The 23,540-nt window shown below is 35.7% G+C and overlaps 1 protein-coding gene across 1 annotated transcript in view; it reads right to left on the bottom strand.

Moving 5' to 3' along the window:
- Sgcz (sarcoglycan zeta) overlaps window positions 1-23,540 on the bottom strand; it is a 912,857-nt gene that overhangs the window by 8,614 nt on the left and 880,703 nt on the right. The window contains exons 5-7 of the mRNA XM_005066630.4: window positions 21,521-21,643; window positions 9,357-9,429; window positions 1,984-2,107 (exon numbers count right to left, since the gene is read on the bottom strand). Coding sequence (XP_005066687.1) covers window positions 1,984-2,107; window positions 9,357-9,429; window positions 21,521-21,643 — 320 coding nt within the window. The remainder of the gene's footprint in view (window positions 1-1,983; window positions 2,108-9,356; window positions 9,430-21,520; window positions 21,644-23,540) is intronic.

Genomic DNA, 23,540 nt, shown 5'->3' with positions numbered 1-23,540 from the left:
ATACGCTGCTACTGGTGGGAGTCCCAACTTGTACAGACACTTTGGAAATCAGAATAGAGATTCCTCAGGTAAATGGTAATTAGTATACAACAAGACACAGCAATTCCACTCTTAGGCATATACCCAAAAGATGCACATTTATACAACAAGGATGTCTGTTTCACAATATTCCTAGCAGTATTATTCGTAATAGCCAGGACATGGAAGCAACCTAGATGCCCCTCAATTGAAGAGTGGATAAAGAAATGTGGTACATCTATTCAATGGAGTACTATTCAGTGAGGAAAAACAATGGAATCTTGAAATTTGCAGGCAAATGGATGGCACTAGAAGAAACCATCCTGAATGAGGCAACCCAGACAAACATATATATGGATTTAGACATGGAGCAGGGATGTTCCAGCCTACAATCTCACTGCTAGAGAGTCTGGGAAACAGAACCTTCATCCAGTGTCTGATGGAAGCAGAGGCAGTCACCTACAGCTAAACACTGAACTAAACTCCTGGAATCCAGTGGCAGAGAGGGAGGACTGATGAGTGAAGGGGTCCAGACTGGTCTGGTTTTAACCCCCCAAAACAGCTGACCTGAACAAGGGGAATCTCTTGGACCCCTGATACCTGGGAGGCCGCCATGGGACTGATCCAGACCCTCCTGAATGTGGGTGTCAGTAAAGGGGCCTAAGTAATCTATGGGGCCTTGGGTAGTAGATCAGTATTTATCCCTGGCATACAAATGGACTTTGGTTGCCCCTGCCACAATGAGGGATGTTCTCTTTGACTGGAGTCTTGGGGGAGGGCCTAGGCCCTGCCCTGAATGAAATTACAGACTCTGGTGATCCACCATGGAGGGCCTCACCCTCCCTGGGGATCGGGGTGGGGATTGGGTGGAGGACTGGGGAAACCTGGTTGAGGGGGGCAGAGGAGGAGGAGAGGGAGAGGAAGCTGGGATTGACATTTGAAGCAAACTTGTTCCTAATTTCAATAAAAAAATAATGAAAACAAAAATGTCTCCCTCATCAATGTTCGAGCATGTATGTGATTGTGTGTCATTGCAGTGTGGATGTGGTCATATCACTATAATACTTCATTTACAGTTATGACTCTTATTTCCTTCAATGCTACATTTGGAGTTCCTTTTTACATTGACTCTAAATTGACATTGATTGTTTACAGCACAACCTTGGATTTTCAGTACAATTCATATTACTTCCTTTCAAATCTTATGTTTAATGCTTAAATATGGTATCTGACGATATGAAGTAGTTTTGACTCTAAGTGTAGAGATTTATATTTTAAATAGTGATCAATTTCTTTTTGTGGTGTGGTTTTTGTAGAACACAGAAATGAACAAGTAACACCAACATCAAAGTACTTTGGCAAAAATGTTTCCTTTCTTTTTTATTTTAATCAGGTATATAAAACTATAAAAAATGTAGGTTCATGGATTCTATACAGTTTACCACATAGCGTGCACTGTGTAATTTAAATCAGGTTAAACATATTTAGTTACTCAGAGAATTTACTTATTTTTTATGGTGACAACTGTCCGAATTTTGCCTTCAAGCTTTCTGAAATATCTACATCATTATTTCTATCTAGAGTGGCCCATTTGGACAACAGTAATGTATCCAAAATTCTTGCTCCTCTCTGATTATAACTTAGCTCATACTGACTAATCTGTGGAAGAAACATTATGATGATCCAAAGAGTAAAGATAAAAAGGATCATTTTCATTTTAATGTTTAAAACTAATATTGAACCAACAGGAATTTGGAAGCCTATTTCAAACTTTCCTTGGAATGAATACTTTTTAGTAGAAAGTAAAAGGACCTCAATAAACACATTGCTTAAGAGGAATCAAGATTTCCAAAGCTTACAACATTTCAAGAAGTGGCTCCTCAAGTCTCATGGAACCTGATGCATGAGACAACATGTAGAGCAGCTAATTCAGCAGTCAAGGACCAGCCCTGCTTGGACACTCACCTCCCCTTCTGTAGATAGCAAGTGCAGTTCCTTCCTGCAGGCAGCCTTGAAGTCACCTGCAGCAGCGCTCACCTGGACCCCTCGGGGAGCTTCCATTATCAAGGATCTGGTTGGTGATTCAAGCCTAAATGAAGGCAAAATATCATTTACAAAAGATGGAAACTTATAATGAACTGGGAAAAAAGCATTAGGATTTAGCTTACCTTTATACAAAGCTAGCATAAATCCAAATCATCACGATATATTATAAGGATTACAAGCCCAGTTAAGTTTTAGGATATTTTTCACTACTTTATCTACTTTTTGGCTCATTATAAAATCTTCATTTGTTCTTATTGATTATTCTCATGTATAATAATTTAATAAGATTTTCTCATGTCAGTTCTTTTTATCACACTGGAAAAGTAGGTTATCATGAGTTCACATATTTAAATCTTTAATATATTATCAATGTTACTGATGAGGTTTTAATAAATGAATTGACAGAATTCAACATGTACATATTTTTTCGATAAAGAATTCCAGCTTTGTGACTATGAAAAACTTAATGAAATTCATTAATATTACAGTCCTTCAAGCTTGCACCCTCAAAATTTTGTGAACTCAAAAAATTTCAAAATGTGCATAAAAATTTTTGGAAATAGCAAAGACTACCATTTTACATGTTGAATGACCTTCCTTGGTCATTTCAATGACTCCAGTCTAAATGACTCAGTTTGTGGAAGAAAGTCAGAATCAGAAGACAACAGAATATACTTATAACATCCCAAGCATGAAAAGAGGAAGGCACCAGCTAGTCTTTTTGTGGTGTGTCCTTAATTTGCTGATGCAGCTGCTACATTTCTTTCTATGACAGCCTGTCAGAAAGAGGCTTCCCTCACTCTCATTGTCACCATGATCCAGAGTCACTGGATCATGTGACCCAGTCACTGACCATTTTCCAATGAGACAAGGGCTACTTTGTGGAAAGAACTCCTTGAAGCTGGTCTCTGAAACATAAATGCTCAATAGAGACACCATGCTTACAGCCTTGAAGGTGGCATCCAAAAGGAGACGCATAATTTAGAAGTGATTTCAACAATTGTAAATATTGGCCTTATTCCACATTCATTAATGAAAGCAAATTTGAAACGTTTACCTCTATTGATCATTTGAACATCTTCCAAATGTTACTGGAGCTGAAAGACTTCAATAATACCTGTTTTTAAGCTATACTAATATATTGTTATTTTCAGTAAAAACAAACCAGAAAGTTTGAAAAGAAAAGAGAGTTTCATTGATCAATAAAGTCTACAAGGTATACATGCTATATATTTGTATTTATGCATTACCTAATATTTAAGCATTATTAATGGTAGAAATCTTACACTACTGAAAAATTCCTTAATTCAGACTTTGAATTAAATAAGTCTCAACTGTACACTTTGCTAGTATTGATAGAATTAAATGTGGTGATTGTGAAAAATAATCCAAGTGTTATTAAAATAGCACATTCTGTTATGAATAATAAATAGTTTTTAGACAAGTAGCATACACAGATAACTTAAAAAGAGAATTTAGTTAAAGAGTATGTGTATGAAATATACTAGACTAGTTGGAGGGTTTCTTATATTTTTAGTTTAATTTTGAACATAATAAGTGGCAGTCATCAAGTATATCTTAAGCACATGAAAACTGAATCAGTCTTAAGCATTTTGATAAGCTTTCCTGAATTCTTAGTGTAATTTTTTCATGGGATAAATCAAGCTATAACATAGTAACATGATGTATGGATCCAGATATAAAACATCTCAAATTACCACTGGGTAATGAATGGGAGTGTTTCATTTTGAACATTTAGAGATGAGGTTTATCTGAGTTATCTGCCTTCAGCATTTGTAATTGGATGCATGACCAATAGGTACTTGGACTTGAACTGTGTGCAATGGGGTAATCTCTCTTGTAGCATGTGTTGACTAGGTAAGAAGGCACTTCATTATAAAAACATTATATCCACAGGGTGCTTCCACTCAGATACACACAGGAGGATAAGAAATTTTCATATGTTGACAATAATAAGACAAAGATTACAATTACTCAAAAGTTTTATCACAATTTCAAAAGGCATTAGGATGCTTACAAAGAATCTGCAAAGTACATTATTGAACAAATAGATGTAGACAAAGTTTCCAATATTTGCAGTAAAAGGCATTATAACTAGCTATCACAGCTTATCAAAATAGGTTGGACACTGTGTAATTATTGACTTCATTCATATCAATATTTCTCAGGCATTATTAGAAGCTGGTACATCTAGGAGCTATGATATAATTTTCAGGATAATAGAAAGGCATTGCTTATATTGAACATAGTGCTGCAGATTCTATCACCATGGCAATTACTCCCAAAGATCAACAATGTAGGAAATTGAAGTATAAACTATGGAAACCAAATTACTATGTGCAAAAGCCATATCAATCTAATGAGCAAATTCATCACAGGAATTGGAATAAGAAACTGTGAATGCTCTTTACTTCATGTATCAGTTGCTGATAAACTTTCTGGTGATAAGCTATCTACTCATAGTTTAAAGCATTTTAAAAATAAGAATGTCACAGTTCTCACAATATGTAGATTCTCCCTTCTCAAATAATGGTTTAGCTATGTAATTACAGTAATGTAATATGAAATAACTTCAAATACTGGAATATTACTGTAGTTAAACCATGATTATTACACTCCCACTAAAAACTGTATGCTCTAATTATCCATATGTTACCTAAAGCATGCTTAAACATTACAGTGGTTGCTTCATTTCCCCTGGGTTATGCTGCTAGTGCAAAGATCCCTAAGTATGCAAAGCAATCTTGACTAAGCACAGGGTTAGAGACCTGAATAACTTCTTACAAAGCTGCAGTAATCAAGACAGAATTGACACCACACCATAATTGATACAGTGAAATAAAGTGTATGTCACAGCTTGTTTTACTTGTATAAGCATCTGACCTTGAGAACGGCAATGAAGCTATTCTGGGAAGAAAGCAATGTCTTTATAACAAATAATACAGGAAAAACTGGATATCTATATGACAAAATAAACTTTAGTTTCTACCACACACTATCATGTAGAAGTTGAAATCATAAGGCTTTTCAATGAAAATATCTTTGTGGCTGTAGAGAATAAAAGTGTCACAGGCTACAATGTATAGTAATTAGTACTTATTTAACAACATGCTTGATATTGTTAAATTAAAATGTGCATTCAAAATTATCACCAATCAAGTGAATATATAATGGATTGAGAAACAGTATCAATAACATGATATATCACAAATTGGGGGTACTAGGATAAGTTAAAAAGAATTCCCCCATATTTAAAGAATATGTGGACATGTTAGGAACGACACATAGCTGCCAGATATGTTCATGAAAGTGGTTCATATTGTTACCTCTTGAATAATAGCAAACAGAACAGAAATGCAATACCAGCATGTTTCCTTTGCAATGACTTAAATCAGTAAGATTGCTAACACCAAATATTGTTGAGACTGGACAGCAAATGACAGTGTTCTGGTGCAAAGACATTAAGCATTCCAAAAAATTCTTAGGCAATTTGACATAGAGTCTAACAAGCAGAAACATCATGCACAAATGTACACATGTGTATATGTGTATATGTTTGTGAGTCTATATAACATTATAATATTAAATAATATTGTACATATGATTGTATAATATTGCATATAAAATATTGCACATATATAAACCTTTATCAATAGTTTGCTTAAATAATAGTATTTTTGATATATTAGGTTCTAATGTGCAGAAATATTATCTTGAAAGTAAAGACACAAAGGCTTCAAGCGTGTATTTAAACTTTCCTTGAAATCTAGTGCAGAGCTTAAAACATATTAGATGCTCATAAAAATTGTTAAAAAAACTGTACAAATTCACATTTCCAAAACAGCTATCTATTTGCTATTGTGTCTTGAGAACAGTGTCATGACTATGCATTGCTTTTTTCCTCAGCCAACAATTTCACTTGCCTGATGATTATTGCATCAGCTGAAAACACTTCCGCTGAAAATTGTCAGCAATGTATGTCAAGATCCCAGACACTCTGTTCTAGATTTCAGTACACAGATGAATAATTAAATAGCCCAATTATCACTGTATTTTGTTTCTGCCTCAGTTCTGAAATTTAAATTAGACACACTTATCTTGGAGTAGTCAGATAATTTTAGCATTGATGGTAAGTCACGCTTATTCAATGCTAAAGTAATGGATGGTCAGGATAGAAAATATCAGAAACATTATATACTAACTATAATTTATTTTACTCTTACACTTGCAAATATTGAGACATCCTTAGGACACTTAAAGCCATATGTAGATGATACAACACATACATAATTACTAAAACTGTAGAACCATAATGATTTTCTTAGAACTCAGAAACCAACAGGAATGATTTAGTCTCTTCTGATACATACAGTTTATATTTAGGTATATTCTAATTTTTCACTTATAGCTGAATGCCAAAATTAAATTAATTTCAACATTGGAAAGGAAAGAAAACACAAATCTTTATAGAATACTGGAAATGATTGTTGACTTGCATATATTGTGCATTGCTGAAATCAGACAGAATCCAGTCATCTCACAAAGCTCACTGCTTCCACACGATGGAAGTCATTTCTTCAGCCTTCCATATCATCATTTTCTGTGGTCCATGAAAAGGGACACTTGAGCATCTCAACTAGAGCTTAGCATCCATTGACTCAACATCTCCTCAATCTCAACTTCTCCCTCATATGCAGCCTTTGAAAGCAAACCAAAAGCCTTTGGTTCCAAACTTGCAGAGGTCAACTGTGTTTATATGTCATGTGAGTGATAACATGAACATACTGTATATGGAAACTACATTTGATAAGTCTACAACAACTGGCATTGATGCCATCCATATGTATCCTGAGGAAATTCTATTTCCTAAGTCACATTCATTTAGTCACTGTTATAATGCTAAGAATATGCAGAAAATAAGTGGGTCCTGAAAACCAGGAATGTGCTATCTTAAGTGGAGAAGGATCATAGTTACCTCAAACTTACCTAAATTCACAAGGGCCATGAATGTGTGTGTGTGTGTGTGTGTGTGTGATTATGTGTATGTTTGAATATGTGTGTTGTTTATGTTTGTAACATATATAGTATGCATGTTCATGTATGAATGTTTGTGCTTGCACATACACATTTGTACACACACATGTGAAAGCCAGAGAAGAACACTGAATGCTATGCTTACTCACCTGTTATTTTATTCCTTGAGACAGACACTCAAGACTAAAAGTACACTAAAAGTGTGGTTTCTACACTGCCCTTAACATTTCTCAATCCCTTGAGTTTTTGCATAGAATGTGTAGTTTTTACCTTAATTAACATTAAAAAATAAGGATCACATAAAAAACCACCCTCTGGTAATAACCAATAAATTATTGAACCTATGTTTCTCAGTTAGGACAAAAGTCAAGAAAATATTACAAAACTATGAGATTCTAAATATATGTTACTGTAAAAATGTTTGCTTTTTTTATACTATAATTTCCAACTCATTTTGTGGGTGTGTGACAAGGTCCTCTGTGATTTATGGAAAGAGAAACTTGTCACCAATGCAGCCATAACTCTCTGCTAACAATGTGTCCTGCCTGCAACTTATGCTGGAGCAATGGAGGTGCAGAACTTGTGGAAGTAACCAACCAATGTTTGGTTTAATTTGAGGTTTATACCACAAGGGGGAGTCCATTTCCTACACTACCTAGGTGGCCAGGAATCAGAAATTAGGTAGACTAGCTACTTAGGGTAGAACCAAAAAGGACTGGAAAAACAAAACCAAGAAAGCAAGAAAGAAAGAAAAAAAGGAAGAAAGGAAGGAAGATTCTTAATGATACTCTGCAATAGTCATAGATTGGTGCCTTTTGTAGATGGGAGTGGGGGGGCAGAGACCCATAGCCAGACATTATGCAGAGAGAGAGAGTCTAAATTGGATGTCTCCATCAGGACTCTACTCCCCTCTGAGATCAGGGAACTACATGAAAGAGAGGGAGGAAAGGCTACACGAATCAGAGGAGATGGAGGACTCCAGGAGTGAAACATGGCCACTGAATCAAATAAGAAGGGCTCATGGAGGCTGAGACAGCAAGCAAGGGGCCTGCACGGGTCTGCACCAGCTCCTTTGCATGTTATATTATGACTGTTAGCTTGATGTTTTTTTGAGACTCTTAACAGTGTATCTCTGACTCATTTGCTTGAGTCTCTTCTTTTCCTATTGGGTTGCCTTGTCCAGCCTCAATATGAGGGATTTCGCCTTGTCTTATTGTTTCTTGTTCTGTTTGGCTGTCATCTCTTAGACATCTGCATTTTCCTGAAGAGGAAATTGGATTGGGAATGGATCTGGGGAGGGGGATGTGGTTGGGATATAGTATATGAGAGATATATGAGAGAATAATCTATCTCCACTTTCAGAAAAGTGAACTCTATTTTCTGTTTTCATTTGACCATTTTTCTTATTAGTCAATGAAAAAAACTAAACAATGACTTTTATGTTATAAAGTGTGTCTGTCTGTGTGTGTGTGTGTGTGAATGAATGCATGTTTTGTTTTTTAGTTTGTAACATATGCACTGTTCATCTACATGTTTGCATGAGTGTGATCAAACATACATATTTTCTCACCCAAGTGTGGAAGCCAGAGAAGAACACTGAGTGCTTTGCTTTATCACTTATTGTCTTATTCCTCTAAGAGAGACCGTCTTTTTGAATCTATAACTAGGTTGGTGGCCAGAAAGTCATAGGATCTTCCCATTTCCCCATCCCACCTCCTCTCCCACAGCACTAGGAATATAGTCATATACTAGGTCATGAGTAGCTTCTCTACAAATCTTTTGTGCATGAACATCATTTTGTGAGTTTGTCAGGGATGCATTCTACCTACGTCACATGGTGTGATCCTTTAATATTCTCTACTGGTCTTTCCTCCTTCATTCCCTTTATGCCTGTCTATCAATATCCTGTGTGTCAGCCTTATCTTATTTTGGAGACTGCCTAGTTTAACCAGTACTTCCCTATAATTCCTCCACAGCTGCCTTTTTTCATTTTCTAAACTCTTTCTCATTAGTACGTGTATTTCTGTGTTCATGTCATGTATGTTTGGTAAATAGAGTTTAGGATATCTCATTATTTTGCCTTAGATATCTGACTACTATGAAGCTCCAGGATGTTTGTTTGTTTGCTTGTTTGTTTTTGTTCAAGTTCATAGCACTGGCACCATTTTACTTGTTCATGTGTTAAAGTAATAAATTGTGAGGGGGAACTATGACACGGTAGAAGAAGGAAGACTTACCTGAGGTCTTGGGATGGCTCTGCTCTGATGTGAGGTGTTTCCACAGAGTGCCCAAATACTGCCCCTTCAGTTCCTGGAGACAGCATGAACACAGCAGTCAGTAGATGCATTATGTACACACACACAGTGACTTTTGTCTGATTCTATGCATCAATATTCTCCCCTCAACTAAAAGCAGTAGCAGGTCAATTGAAAATTTAACATTGGAAAAGGACTACAAGCCAGAGAGAGGAGCCAAGGGTGGTGGATATGAATACCCCGTGTTAACTACTTTTAAGATTAAATTATTGCTACTTTAGATAGAGACAAGTCACCTTCTGCTCTAATCAAAGAACAAAGATCCGTCTCTTTCATAGCTTTATTTCACAGCTAAGTGGATTAAAGAAATAGGATAGGCTGAATTACTTAGGTCAGATTTCTCATATCTAAGAGGGCACGATGAAACTGCTGATGTTGAGCTCAGGGCAGCACAGTGCTAGACATTTACAGACAGGTTTTAAACAGCACTTAGCCCCCTCTGTACCAGAGACCTTTGCAGAGACCACAGGACTCCACAGTGCTTTGACTTCTTTGGAGTTTAGGCTCTATCTAGAACTGAGAGCCACTTTAATTCATTTCATTATAGTTGAGTTCACCTGGGGTCATTGTTGTCTGAAGAGGTCAAGGACTCCAGAATCTTGTTCAGAGAGTTGAGTGACACCTGATCTAAGCACATTTACTCACTCTGTTTGATTTTCCAGGCTACTAGAGCTTTGCTACAATTTGAGTGAAAAAGGAGAGTGATTTTCTCTCTAAAAAAGAAGTGAAGTCTTTTTCTTTTAAAGTTATAAAGACAAAGTCACTTTGCAAAATAAATTCAAGCAAATGTCTTTCTCTTTCAGATTATGTCTTATTTTCATTTGATCTAGTCTTCCTCATATATTTTGATGGAAGAATGTCATGCTTGTTTCATAAGTGTCATGAAGGCCATATTAATAATACAATGCAATTCAAACTATTCATTGAAATCTGAACCAGTATGACTGTACATACTGTGGAGGCAAATATAAAACTTGTCAATTCTGTAAGCAGGGACATCATCATTAAATGTAAATTAGTGGTAAGTCTTAAAATATCATAAAATAACTGATGTCTTAGGGAAATTGATTAGATCTACTTAATGACCTTTTAAAATGAATATGAAGGTACACCGTAATGTGGAGTCATGGAGGAAGACTATTTTTAAGACTATTAGTTTTGCCACTGTAAGCTCCCAAATTACAGACTTCACTTCCTGAACTAAAGGTATTGCCATCTGCCTGACTCTGAGCCATAACAGCTATTTCTCTGTAACAAAAGCTGATTATTTTTGTTTGTTTTCTATGATTTTCACTATATTACAACACTCATTTCTTTAAATGATTCATTCATTTGATTCTTTGATTCTGCAAATGGAAAATTTCTTATTATGGGTCCTGAAAGGTGGTATAATGGTTTCAGACAAGGAAATTAATAATTCTGTGATTTGGCTGGGGTGGCATTTGAAATAATATCTCCAGATGCAGATTTACATATCTCAAGGAGAGTGGCTGACATTTTAATAAGACTGTAACATCCTGATAGGATGGTTATCCTTGTGCAAAGTTCAAATGCTAATCTTTAGTGCTGGGTGATTATGAAAATTTTCTAGACAAGGTGACAGAAATAAGATTTGAGAACAGTGTTAATATTTATTTTCAAGCAATGGTTCATACCACTAGTAACAGTACAAAATCTGTATGGCTGAATGCAAAAAAAGAAAACAATCAAAACTTCAGTTTGTTAGTAAGGATTAAATCCAAATGAACTCAATTAGAGATGGGGTGGGGAACATAAGAAAAAATATGCCAGGTAGTGGTGGTGCATGCTTCTAATCCCAGCACTCTGCAGGAAGAGACAGGAGGTTCCAGGCCAGCCTGGTATACTGAACAAGTTCTAGGACAGCCCCCAAAGGTACAGAGAAACCCTGTCTAGAAAAACCAAAAAATAAAAAAGAACAAACACCAAGGAAATCCAGAGAATCACACACAGTGATACACTTTAAAAATTCTACCAAATTGAGAAATCTAAAAGAAATGGCTAATTTTCTCTATAACCCACCAAAGCGAAATAAGAGCAGATGAACAGTTTAAGCAGACCTATAACCCCTAGTGAAGTTTAAGCAGTAATTAAAAGTCTACCAACCAAAAAATTAAATAAACAAACCTTAGGTATAAATAGGTTTAGTGACAAATTCTTCCAGGTCTTCAGAGGAAGTTTAATGCTGATGCTTATCTGGATATTTCACAAATTAGAAACAGAGGAAACATTCCTCAATTTGTTTTATGAGGATACTTACCCTGTTACCCAAACCACATTAAGACCCAACAAAGAGAATAAATTATAGACCAATTTCCCTCATTAACCTAGGTGCAAAAATTCTAAATAAAATATTTGCAAACTGAATTCAAGAATACATGAAAACAAAAATAATCCACCCTGATCTAGTAGGCTCACCCCGGAGATTCAGGGATGGTTCAACATAGGAAAGTCTATCAAGATAATCCACCATATAAATTGAAAGACAGAAACCATATGATTATGTCATTGGATGCATAAAAGGCCTTTACCAAAATCCAACACCCCCTTCATGATAAAATTCTTGGTGAGATCAGGGATACGAGGGACACAGTGTGCAGCAAGCCCACAGCCAACATCAACCGAAAAGGGAAAAAGAATAAAAAACTAAAACAAAAAACAAAACTTCAAGAAATTCTACAAAAATCAGGACCAAAGCAAGGTTGCACCCTTTTTCCATATCTATTCAATATAGCACTTGAAGCCTTAACTAGTGCAATACTAAACTGAAGGAGAGCAAGGTGATATAAACTGGAAAGGAAGAAGTCAAAATACAGTAAGTCATCCTAAAATTTCTATCAGCAATCTCTTAGATCTGATACACACTTTCTGCAAAGTAGCAGCATACAAAGTTAACTCACAAAATTCAAACCTTCCTATGTACAAAAGGCCAAATGGACCAAGAAAGATATTGGGGTGGGGGGCAGGAAATCACCTTTCATAATAACCTCAATTAAGTAAAATGAAATGAATTATTTTATTTTATCTCTAACAAAGCAAGAGAAAGACTTGCATGTTAAAAGCTTTAAGACATAATAAAGAAATTGAAGGAGATATAGGAAGATGGAAAGATCTTCCACTTTCATGGATCGGTATTAAGATAGAAAAAAATGGTTATTCTATCAAAAGCAATCTACAGATTCAATGAATTTCCATCAAAATTCTAACACAAATTATGAAGGGACAACTTTCAGCATCACACAGAAACATAAAAATATCGGTATAGCTAAAATAATCATGAATAAAAAATGCTGCAAGTATCACCATCCCCAACCTCAAGTTACTAAGAGGTATAAGTAAACAACAATATTGGCACAAAATCAGACATGATGATCAATGAAATCTAATTGAAGACCAAAACTGTACAAGCCAGGTACTCACTATAACATTGGGAAATTAAGTACCAAGTATTAATTTTCCTTCAATTACGAATCCTCTCAAGTACCAGGCTGCTAATATTTGTCAATTTTCACAGGGAACTGAGTCAGTTCTGAGTTTCAGATAAATAAGAAATCATTGTGTGATTTTTTTTTTTTTTTTTGCTTTCAGGAGCTGTACATGCAATTAATTTGAATATTCAAATAAATTTAAATTATATTCAAATGAATTGAAATTAAATAAGGCACTATAAATTTATCTAGAAAAGTTATTCATAATAATTGGTCATGAAGATAATTGCTCATTATTTATTGGGACATAGTAAAAATTTAATTTGTCTCACTTCAGAATATATCATGAACTCACATGACAAACAATAGAAAATATGTGCTATATTAGTCCATATACACAGGAATATATAAGACATTACTTAGGACATTATCCTTTACACATCTCTAAAAATCATGTTTAATGAATATAGAAATGATAATAAAATTAAATGTATCTCTTTTTCCTCCTGCCTCTCTTCCTCGTCTTCTTCCTAATCTTTCTTCTTCTTTAGAGATAAGATCTCAATATTACCCCTGGCTGACATGGAAGTCATTAAGTAGAACATGTTGGTATATGCCAAAGCTCCAAGAGCTTCTTCTTAAGGCTTAGATTAGGAGTGAATACTACCACACCTGCTTTAAATGCACCTTTTGAACAGGTAATCCGTATTGTCTACATCCTGAATGTATTTTCCATAATCATTACTATTCGGTGCTCATTATCTACTAAGTGGATTATACACCTTTTCAGAAATGATTTTCTAAGTACAAACAAAAGAGCTCTACAACAAAGATAATAGTGACAGTGAGAAGGAGATATTACTAAGTGTAAGGGAAAAGTTGGAACACATCAGTTCTCACCTAGATACTTAGGCAAAGTAGGAAATATCTCAGTTATGTTTGTATTTGTTCTTATGTTTGTCAAGAGGAATTTTTCGTTTTTAGCTTTCAATTAAAATGACAACGAATTTTTCTTGCTTCTTTTTTAAAATGAGGCAAAGAAAGTGACTTTGGCATACAATTATAGTGTCTAGAACAGGGGTTTTAGCCCTCTAACCCTCTTTCAATACCCATGCTAATCAAAATAAACCATTTCTCTTTTGACATAAACTATGTCAGTTTCTCATCATAGTGAAAGGACCCTAATCAGTTTCCATGATCAATGTCAATGACAATTAGCATCAGTCAGGTAAATATGAATGGGAATTACTTCCTTCACCCAACAGAATCCTTTACAGTAAAACATCCAGTGTACTCTAACATACTGGTGACATGCTACAACATTTTACTTAAGGTATTTCAACTAACCACATTGAATAAGACTGTCTTCTGTTTAGACTAACAACTTCAGCTCAACTTTGTGCAATGCTGTGTTCTTATCAACCACATGGTAGTTAGGAAAAAGAAAAATGAAAATATATCAAAAGCATATAAAACAATAAAAATTTATAAAGAACGTATGCTGATAATTTGAAATGAAGAGTTAAAATTAGATGTCACTCCAAATGCTATTTGTAATGAGCTAGCTCTTATGTTTTAGCTTTTAAAAAATCAATTAACATGCCATTTTGAATAGTTCCCACAAACACTTTAAATTGGTTACTTCCAAAACATAATGCAAGACAAACATTGAGAACCACTGTTCTCATGCTTCATGAGGTTATAAAGTTACACATGACTATGTCATCCATACTCCATACAGGCCACATGCTCAGGAAAAGGTGACCAACATGGTTTTCAATTCTGTGTTTGTATTTTTTTGGTTTGGTTTGGAATTTTATTATATTTGTTTGTTGTTTGTTTGATTTTTGTTTTTTTGTTTTGTTGTTTCTTCATACACACGCACACACACACACAGGGGAGGGAGAGACAGCGGAGAGAGACAGAAAGAGAGAATTTATGGAGGAGTGGGTTTGGAGATAGGGAGGATGTGGGAGGAACTGGTGGAGGGAGAAGAGTATACTAAATATATTACATAATAAATGTAATAAAAAACTTAATGAAAATAAAGACAGAGAAGCCTGGAAACAGGTAAGGAGGACTCCAAAAGTAGGAAAGGAGAAGGTGTGATACTTTCAGAAAGCCAACAATATCTAGTCAACACTTGGTTTGAAGACAGTGAAAATGCTTCGATCCTGGAAGTTCTGGATTTAGAAATAAAAAGCAGTTTTTTAATAAAAGAAATTGAAAAAATTAGCAATAGGGAACTAAGAGAACCACTTAGTAATTTCACTCCAATTACTATGTTTTTCTTTTCTCTTTTCCTTTCTCCTCTGCCTCCTTTCCAACTTTAAGAGGAAATGAACCACTGCACTGGTTATCAGTGACAAAAAGCATGATCATGGAGAGCTTTTCCAACTTACACAAAGTGCATTCATACAGATGTGTCCAGGTGACGTTGGGATGGAAATGTATTTTCCCCTGACATAGTGAGTTCTATTCCAGGACAGTGGTCAGCTTGATTATGGTGGTCCAGCTGACCCAAAGCTAAAATGATGTCTTTCTCAATAAGCAACAGACCTTAGAAACTGCAAACTAAATCCCTCCCTCCTGTCCTCATTCATCAGGCATTGCTAAGACTTCAATTTTCATAGCCACTTTAAGACACAGAGTTTCTTCTGGGGGCTACCTGTGACTTAGTTGAAGAGTTCAACGCACAGTATGTTCAGATACCTTCTCTTCTACATTTTATCAGGCAAATCTGGTCAGTAAATTAATCAGATCTTAACGGTCTCAAATCTGTTGCAGAAATACTTATTCAAGGACTAGATGTGCTGTATAAACAGACAAATACTGACAGATAAAATGAATTTGAAATGAGAACGGACGATAAGCCAGGAGACACAGATCTAGTTCCCTCTGTCTGCCACTGAGCACAGAATTCATTTCCTGAAACTAGCTTAAACTGAGACGTGGTGTACTGAGTGATGCTAATAAGACACCCTCAATACTGAGGAATTAAAGAGTTACTACAGATACCGATTCTCATCAATGGCAAACTTATACTCATGTTATTAATCAGATTATAAGACATTAATTTGACTAATGAACTGTGATAAAGTTCTAACTCTTAAATAATTTTGTTGGGTAATATATTTTCAAAATTTTTCTTTCTTGTCATGTTGTTTTTCATCCCAGTATCTTGAAATAACCCCTAAAACTACTTTTACTACATTGGATTCTATGTGATATTTATAAAATGGTAAAATTAACTATTTGTATATAGCTACATGCACTTTAGAGAAAGAAAAGGGAAACTAAAAATCATAAAGAAGTTTAAAATATCTTCACAGGAAATGCTTTAAAACAAAATTCATTTCGCTCATATAACATTATGATGCTTATTTATTCACTCTAATATCTATAATAACCTCCAATGTTTGCCGCTCCCTTACTATGTGGCAAGCATCATTTTTACATGGACCACCTCTCATTGCTTCAAAGTAGTTACTTCAAATTCAGAGTATCCAACAAGGTATTATCATTTAATTTTGGCTCATTATGTGCTGAACATCAGAGTTATTCTACCAAAGTCTATTTGGGAGCCCATTCCCTACGCAGGGATACTATTTCAGCCCAGATACATGGAGGAGGGCCTAGGTTGGGGGGAACTGGGGGGCATGGGAGGATGGGACAGACAGGGAATGAGGGATTAATAAGTAAAATAAGAATACACACACACATAAATATGTATAGTTAAATTGTGGTAGCAGTAACACATGACTGAAACAAGAATTCTTAGTGCCCTGATATCATGTCTACTGTGAGGAGCAAAACAGGAAGGAGGCGGGATGTGGGAGGATCAGATAGAGTTTAAATGCTATTGTTTACCTTACAGTTACACACAAACACAATTTTAAAATTAGATAAATGGGATGTGTAAAGGACAAAGCTATTTCTAGGTTTTAATGTTCTAAAAATATTTTCCATACATTCTCTTTGTACACATGTCACCCATCCTGGAGCAATATAGTATCTTAGTTAGGTTTAGTATTGCTTTGATGGAACACCATGGCCATGGCTACTGAAGGAAGTCAGAACAGGAACCCAAACAAAGCAGGGACCTGGAGGCAGGAGCTGATGTAGTGGCCATGGAAAGGTGCTGCTTATTGGCCTGTTTGCCATGGCATACTCAGCCTGCTTTCTTATAGAACATAGGATCATCAGCCCAGGCATGGCCCCACTTATAATGAACTTGACCCTCTCTCATCAATCACTAACTAAGAAAATGCCCTAAAGGATTGTCTACAACTTGATCTTATGGAGGCATTTTCTTACTTGAGGGGTTTTTTTTATACCTCTAGTTATGTAATGACTAGTATAAATTTACATTTGCTTTTCCTACAACACTTTTTCTACTTTTTACTTCTATTTTCATATTTTGACAAATGTATTTTGTTTTTTACAAGTACTTAACAAGTTTAAAACTCATTAAGAATAGTGGTGACATTTAAAATTATAATTTTAGTAGAAATAGCATCTCCTAGATACAAATTTGACCCAGGAATTGTCTTTATTTTTATTGTTTTTTCCTTACACCAACCCTACATATTGAACATTTTAAAAAATACAACTTAAAAGAAGAAAATCAGGCCTAACAGAATCAATGCTTTCTGCAGTGTTAGGCAGAGTGACAGCGACTGTTGCCTAACAGACTAAGGAGTTCATGTCTTTGGTTTTGTGAATATGGATAAGACGTATTATATATTTTATGTTTCATGAAAAACAGATTTTGTATTTGTTAATTCGCATTTTTTTTCATCAGTGAACTAGGAGTTTTTCCCTGAAATGTCCAGGTGTTTGATGATGTAAACTGAATAGCATAGTAGGACAAATGCCTTTTGTGCTGCCTAATTTTATGTTAACCTGAAACAAGCAAGGTTCATTTTAAAATAAGGAATCTGATTTGGGAGAATATTCCCACAAGATGGGTATGGGAGTAAGCCTGTGATGCATATCCTTGTTTGAAAATCAAAGCGATAGGAACTCGGCTACTGTGGATGGTGTTACTCCTGGGTGCTATATCGAAGTAATGAACAAGTCAGTAAGCACAATTTCTCCATGACTACAAGATGAAATAAACTGTCCCCTTGAAGTTGCTTTTGGTCATGTTGTTTTATCACAACAATTGAAACTTAGACTACAACCCCATCATGTGAATCACTAAAAGTGGACATTTACCAGCTGATGGAAGAAAATGGAATAAGAAAAGTGTAACAGGAAAGAAGCTGGAGAAACCCACATTAAAGAAGAGGTTGAAGACACTCTGCCTGCAGGCAGGATCTATTGGGAGGCATAATAAGCCGAAGCATTTTCTAGAAGCCAAAGTCATCATTCTCTTACCCACAGCAAGTAAGGAAAGAAGATATTGCAAAAATGCCCACTAATGTGTGATGAATAAGAAGTAGACAATTATTTATGCTATAGCAAAATGGATTATATCCCACAAGAAAATCTATAGCTATAGCACATATAAGAACTTTGAGCATCAAATGGAATCCATTGATTTGAACAGAGATGTTCCTTTTTAAAAATATTTAGTTTTAAAATTTGGAATTAAAACACAATTATATAAATTTCCCCTTCCTTTTCCTCTCCCAACCCATCCCATGAACCCCTCTGCTCTTTGCTTTCTCTTAAATTCATATTCTCTTTTGATTTAATTGTTGGGTTACATCAACATAAAATATGTGAATAAAATAATATAGAATAACATACAATTTATATGCATATATACCTCTAAATATATGATTACAACCTGTTCATTCTTATACAGTTTCTTATATGTCTATGACTTCAGGGCTTGTAATTAATTTGGGGAGGTGGGTCTTTCCTGGAGTAGACTATATCACATTCACAGCATTCTTTAGTTGCTTATAGTCCTATGCCTGGGGTTAGTGTTTGGAAGCACATTACCTTTCATTATGAATGTCTTCATATTTCATATTAGGTATTAAATTTGCAATATTTGCTTTATCAAAAAAATAGGGAACATTTCCTTGTGACCTTGAATAAAAATAAGCCACAGAAATGTCTACTAATGAATACCTCTGACAAATCAGCTTATTTGTGACAATTGCTTGACTTGTATATGTACTTCAAAACTGGAACTCAACTGCCATTTAGAACTCTATAGGGTCAATGTTGTCTCATGTCTCTGAAGTCACCATGACTGGGAAGTTTAAGAAGCAACTAGAAAGCTGAGTTGAGTGATTATGTCAAGTGTATAAACCTGGAAATTGTCACTAGAGGAAATTAAGTGACAATACATCACTTTTCTTAGCACATGATTTTGTCAGCTCTCCCGCAGCTTTTCAGATAATCTGCTTCTTCCTGGTGCCTGAGTGTTACCATGTTCTTAGCATTTGGACAGCTCTCAGGAGCAAACTTTCTACCTAAAGAAAGGCTGATTGTAAAGCTGACCTCATCACAGTGGGCTAATGTAATAGACAAGAACGGGGAAATAGAAGCTGGGTAATAAAAACAAACCAGGAAATATTGATCCCAACCCAGCAGCAGACTGTTTAATTTAAAAGACAGCTCTTCAGAAAATCCTTTTTTGTGTTGTCAAGCAAGTGCTGGAACCTGTCTATCCTTACAATCATTCCATTAGAAACACACAGAGGTGAGATGCTCTTGACTTTCCAACAAACAGGAGGGCAAAGGATACATGCAGTTGAATTTCTCTACTCTCACAGACTGCCACTTTTAATTGCTGCTGTTTGGAGAAGAGAGAGAGATACTTTCTCCTCCTGCACTTCATTACTTTCTGCTTTCTGTCAATGCAAAACAGATGTGTGAATCCAATTAATAATTTTCCTTTAACTTACAGACTTTCACCTTCCAAAGTCAGACTTACTGTTTACCTTCCCTTGGTTTTCTGGGTTACTGTTGCATCTGGACTACAAATGAAAGTGCTGATTACATTTGATGGATGCAGCCTGAAAGCAGTGGATTTGAATCTGCTGTATAGAAAGGTTTATGTCCTCTATGTGCTTACTGGGTGTTGCAAGACAATTCTATTAGGTGATATCTTGAGTTCATAGTAAGGAATACAAAATAAATAGAGTTTTAAAGGATTTATATTTGAACTAAAACTCCACTTTATCAAGGAATCTTTAGGAATATTAAGAAGAAATACACATTGTAGTCACTTCAAGCAAATTTCTGCCAAGCAAAGGTAGTCCACTCAAGAGTTATTTATGACTCTTGAGTAAAATATTATCTATTATTGCACAGAATAACAATGTTGCTTATTATGGCTTGAATCTAAAATTTCACACTGATAGTGCATGTGTTAAATGTTGGCTAGAAGTTGACATCTTCAAGGGCTCTACATTCCGCATGGGCTAATTGATGGAAGAATTTACTCTTTCTCTTTATGGCTTTGTTCTTCATCTGCACTGAGTAGGACTTTTATATCACACCCTCTCTGCTCTCAGGTTCAGCATGAGTTCTGGCTTAAAACTATTGAGCTAATCAAATGCTAATACGTACTGCCAAACCTCTGGAGCCATGAGCCAAGTTATTTGCTTCTCTCAAATTGTTGTTGGTTAGTTAGTTTGTTTTGACGTTGTGTATTTTGTTGCAGCAATGGAAAACTAAACAGTGATGTTCAGGTTACAATAGGACCTCTAATTTGTACACCTGCGTTCTAAGTAGGTTAAATATTAATATGCTAAATTCTATAAGCACCATGATTTTGTTTCAGATATATGGTGATTTTGTCTCAGACTTATAAACACAGCCATTGTGTAAGCCATCCACTTCTTTCTGAAACTAGAGTCTGTCAAACATTATCATTATTCATAAAGAGAAAGGAAGTGGGAAAGGATTCATCTTAATTTGAATTCCTATGGATATTGCTTGGATAGGAAAACCTTCGTGTCACTAATTTACAATTCATACGGATCTTTTGTCACACGGACTTTGAAGTCTTGTCAGAACAGTTACCTAATTTATATGGAGCACCCTGGAGTCAGTGTCTCTTTGTAGTGTTATTTGTAAAAAGACTAGGGTACTGCTTTAAAGCTATGTAAGGGGACCAGCCAATCCCTTGCCTTCATATTGTCTTCTATACTCTTTACAATTTTCTCTCCTATGCATGTGAAATTATAAACTACATTTGTCTTTGATACTTTCATTTTAGGAGTGTCACAGGCAAGAATAAAGTTGTTCTGAAGTTAATACATGGTATCTTGATAAAGAAGAAAGGATTTAGCATGAGTTTGTATGTGTTTGTTTCTGTATGTGTTGGGGGACATATATATGTAAGATATACAAGAAGGACAATGGATATAGCACCTTTAGAATTGTCATCTTTACTCATATTTTCTTTTATCACCTAACCCATTTTCATTAGTTCAGCTGGGTGCCATAGCTTTACATTTGAGACACTAATAAGGTTTTTAATTAATATTTAGACTCTGTTCTCTAAACACAAACTAGTGACTTTATTTCAAGTTATATGAAAGGTAAATATATTGTAATACCAGAGGCTCAGTTTTCAGTAAGGAAGCCAGAAATCATGCAAAGAATCTTCTATGCAATTGTGTATGCTTTTATTAGGTAAACAACATCCCAAGACCTCCATTACAGTACCTGTGACCTTTAGCTTCTCAGCCCCAATAGTTATCTCATCTTCATCTGCGGAAAACAGCACCCTGCCATCTTCGCTTGCTCTCACTTCAAATCTTTTACACTGTGCCTCCACAGCCTCAGCGCCTGTAGTGAGACGGAAGGTTTCAAAATGAAGCTGGGATGCACAACACCGTTTGCATGCATAATTTCATAAACAAAAGAGAAATGCACGTATTGCTCATCTTGGCTGCATATTATACACCAGAATGAACATTTTTTAAAGATGTTATCCTTATCAAAAGCCCCTGATTTCACTGAATGTTTCCATGCTATATTAAATGGCCATGCATATTCCTTTTAAATGTTTAAGGTTGTTCTAATATAGTATGTGCGTTTAGCCAGATGTAAACATCTGACATATCCACAGGGGACATGATGTCTGCTTTGATCTCTACCGGAGGTGAAGATTTTTCGTTCGTTTCACCTTGTATGTGGTACGTAGGTGCTTAATAAATGGGGCCAGTGTGACTCACTTCCCTCTGCAGTGCAGACCACAGAACTCGCATTGCTACCTCTTTGGGTATTCTAAGGAACCAATCATTTGTGAATCTTCAATTACTCACATTTCATAGATATTAGTGTAGATTTCTTCTTGCCCTTTAATGTCAATGAATTTAAATCCATTTATAATCACTCTTGCAATAGATTTGTTTTTATAGTAATTTTTAAATTCTCCTTATTCCTTGAAATGTAAGCAAACTTAACTACTCTAAAGTAAGCATCTTAACTACTCTAAAGTCTAATTCAAACTGGAAAGAGGAATCCGTCCCCTATGCTACTCTCCACTCTTCTTCAAATTCATAGCCCTTTTTACTAATGAACTAATTGTTCTTGTGCATGTATATAGATATATTTGAATGTATATTATACATGTATGGACACACATATATGTATACACACATACATTCTTTGTTAATTAATTTTATTTAAATTAAAAGCAATCTTAATTACATATCAATCCCAGAATCCCAGTTCCCTCTCCTTCCCACCTTCCCATTTCACCCCCCATCCAGTCCTCATGGAGGGTGAGGCCTTCCATGGGGGAATCACTGAATTCTGTAACATCATTTGGGACAGAACCTAGGCCCTGCCCCATGTATTTAGACTGAGAGAATATCCCTCCATAGGGAATGGGCTTCCAAAGCCCATTCATGCACTAGAGATAAATAGTGATTCCATTGTCAGCAGCCCCATAGGCTGCCCAAAGCTCCCTCCCCAACTGACACCCACATTCAGGGTGCCTGGTTCAGTCCTGTGCAGGTTCCTCAGCTGCCAGTCTTGAGGCCATGAACTCCCACTTGCTCAGGTTGGCTGTTTCTGTGGGTTTGCCTCTCTACAACTGAATTCCATGAGTTCATCTCAGTGCTTAGCTGTGAATCTCTGCTTCTGCTTCCATCAGTTACTAGATGAAGGTTCTATGACATATACATTCTTAAATTTAATCTGTTCAATCCGTATGATGTTACTTGTATGCATGTTTTTAGGGCAGACCATTTGGCACTGAAGAAACAATTGACCACCTCACCCAGTCGCAGCTTTCCCCATCTGCACATAGCTCTTTATCCTGTGGCCTCATTTTCTTTTCTCATCCATGCTGACTTGTCCATTAGGATAGTTCTTGTTCAGCTCATGTTTGGGTAGTCATGTTGGTGAGACTTTATGAGTGTAGTTTCTGATATTACAATGAGACACAATCTCACAGAAATTTCCTAATCTTCTGGCTCTTACAGTTTTTGTTTTTTTTTTCTTTGCCACCTCTTTCACAAAAAAGCCCATTTCTCTTGCCTTTCGTTATTCCCAGAAATGGAATATAAGTTCCTATTGCTGTATATACTCTATAATTCATATATAGACCCCAGAGACTCCAGAGTTGGAAGTGTTCTGAATAACCTCTCCCAGCTCTCATGGTAACATATGGTACTTTCAAAAAGAGAGAGGCAGCGAATAGTCCTACCTAGCCCTGATGCCTATGAAGGACATC

Source organism: Mesocricetus auratus, unplaced genomic scaffold, assembly GCF_017639785.1.
Source record: "Mesocricetus auratus isolate SY011 unplaced genomic scaffold, BCM_Maur_2.0 Super-Scaffold_100026, whole genome shotgun sequence".
NCBI lineage: Eukaryota > Metazoa > Chordata > Mammalia > Rodentia > Cricetidae > Mesocricetus > Mesocricetus auratus.
The sequence above is the reverse complement of the archived record's forward strand: the minus strand, read 5'-3'. Positions and strand labels throughout refer to the sequence as shown.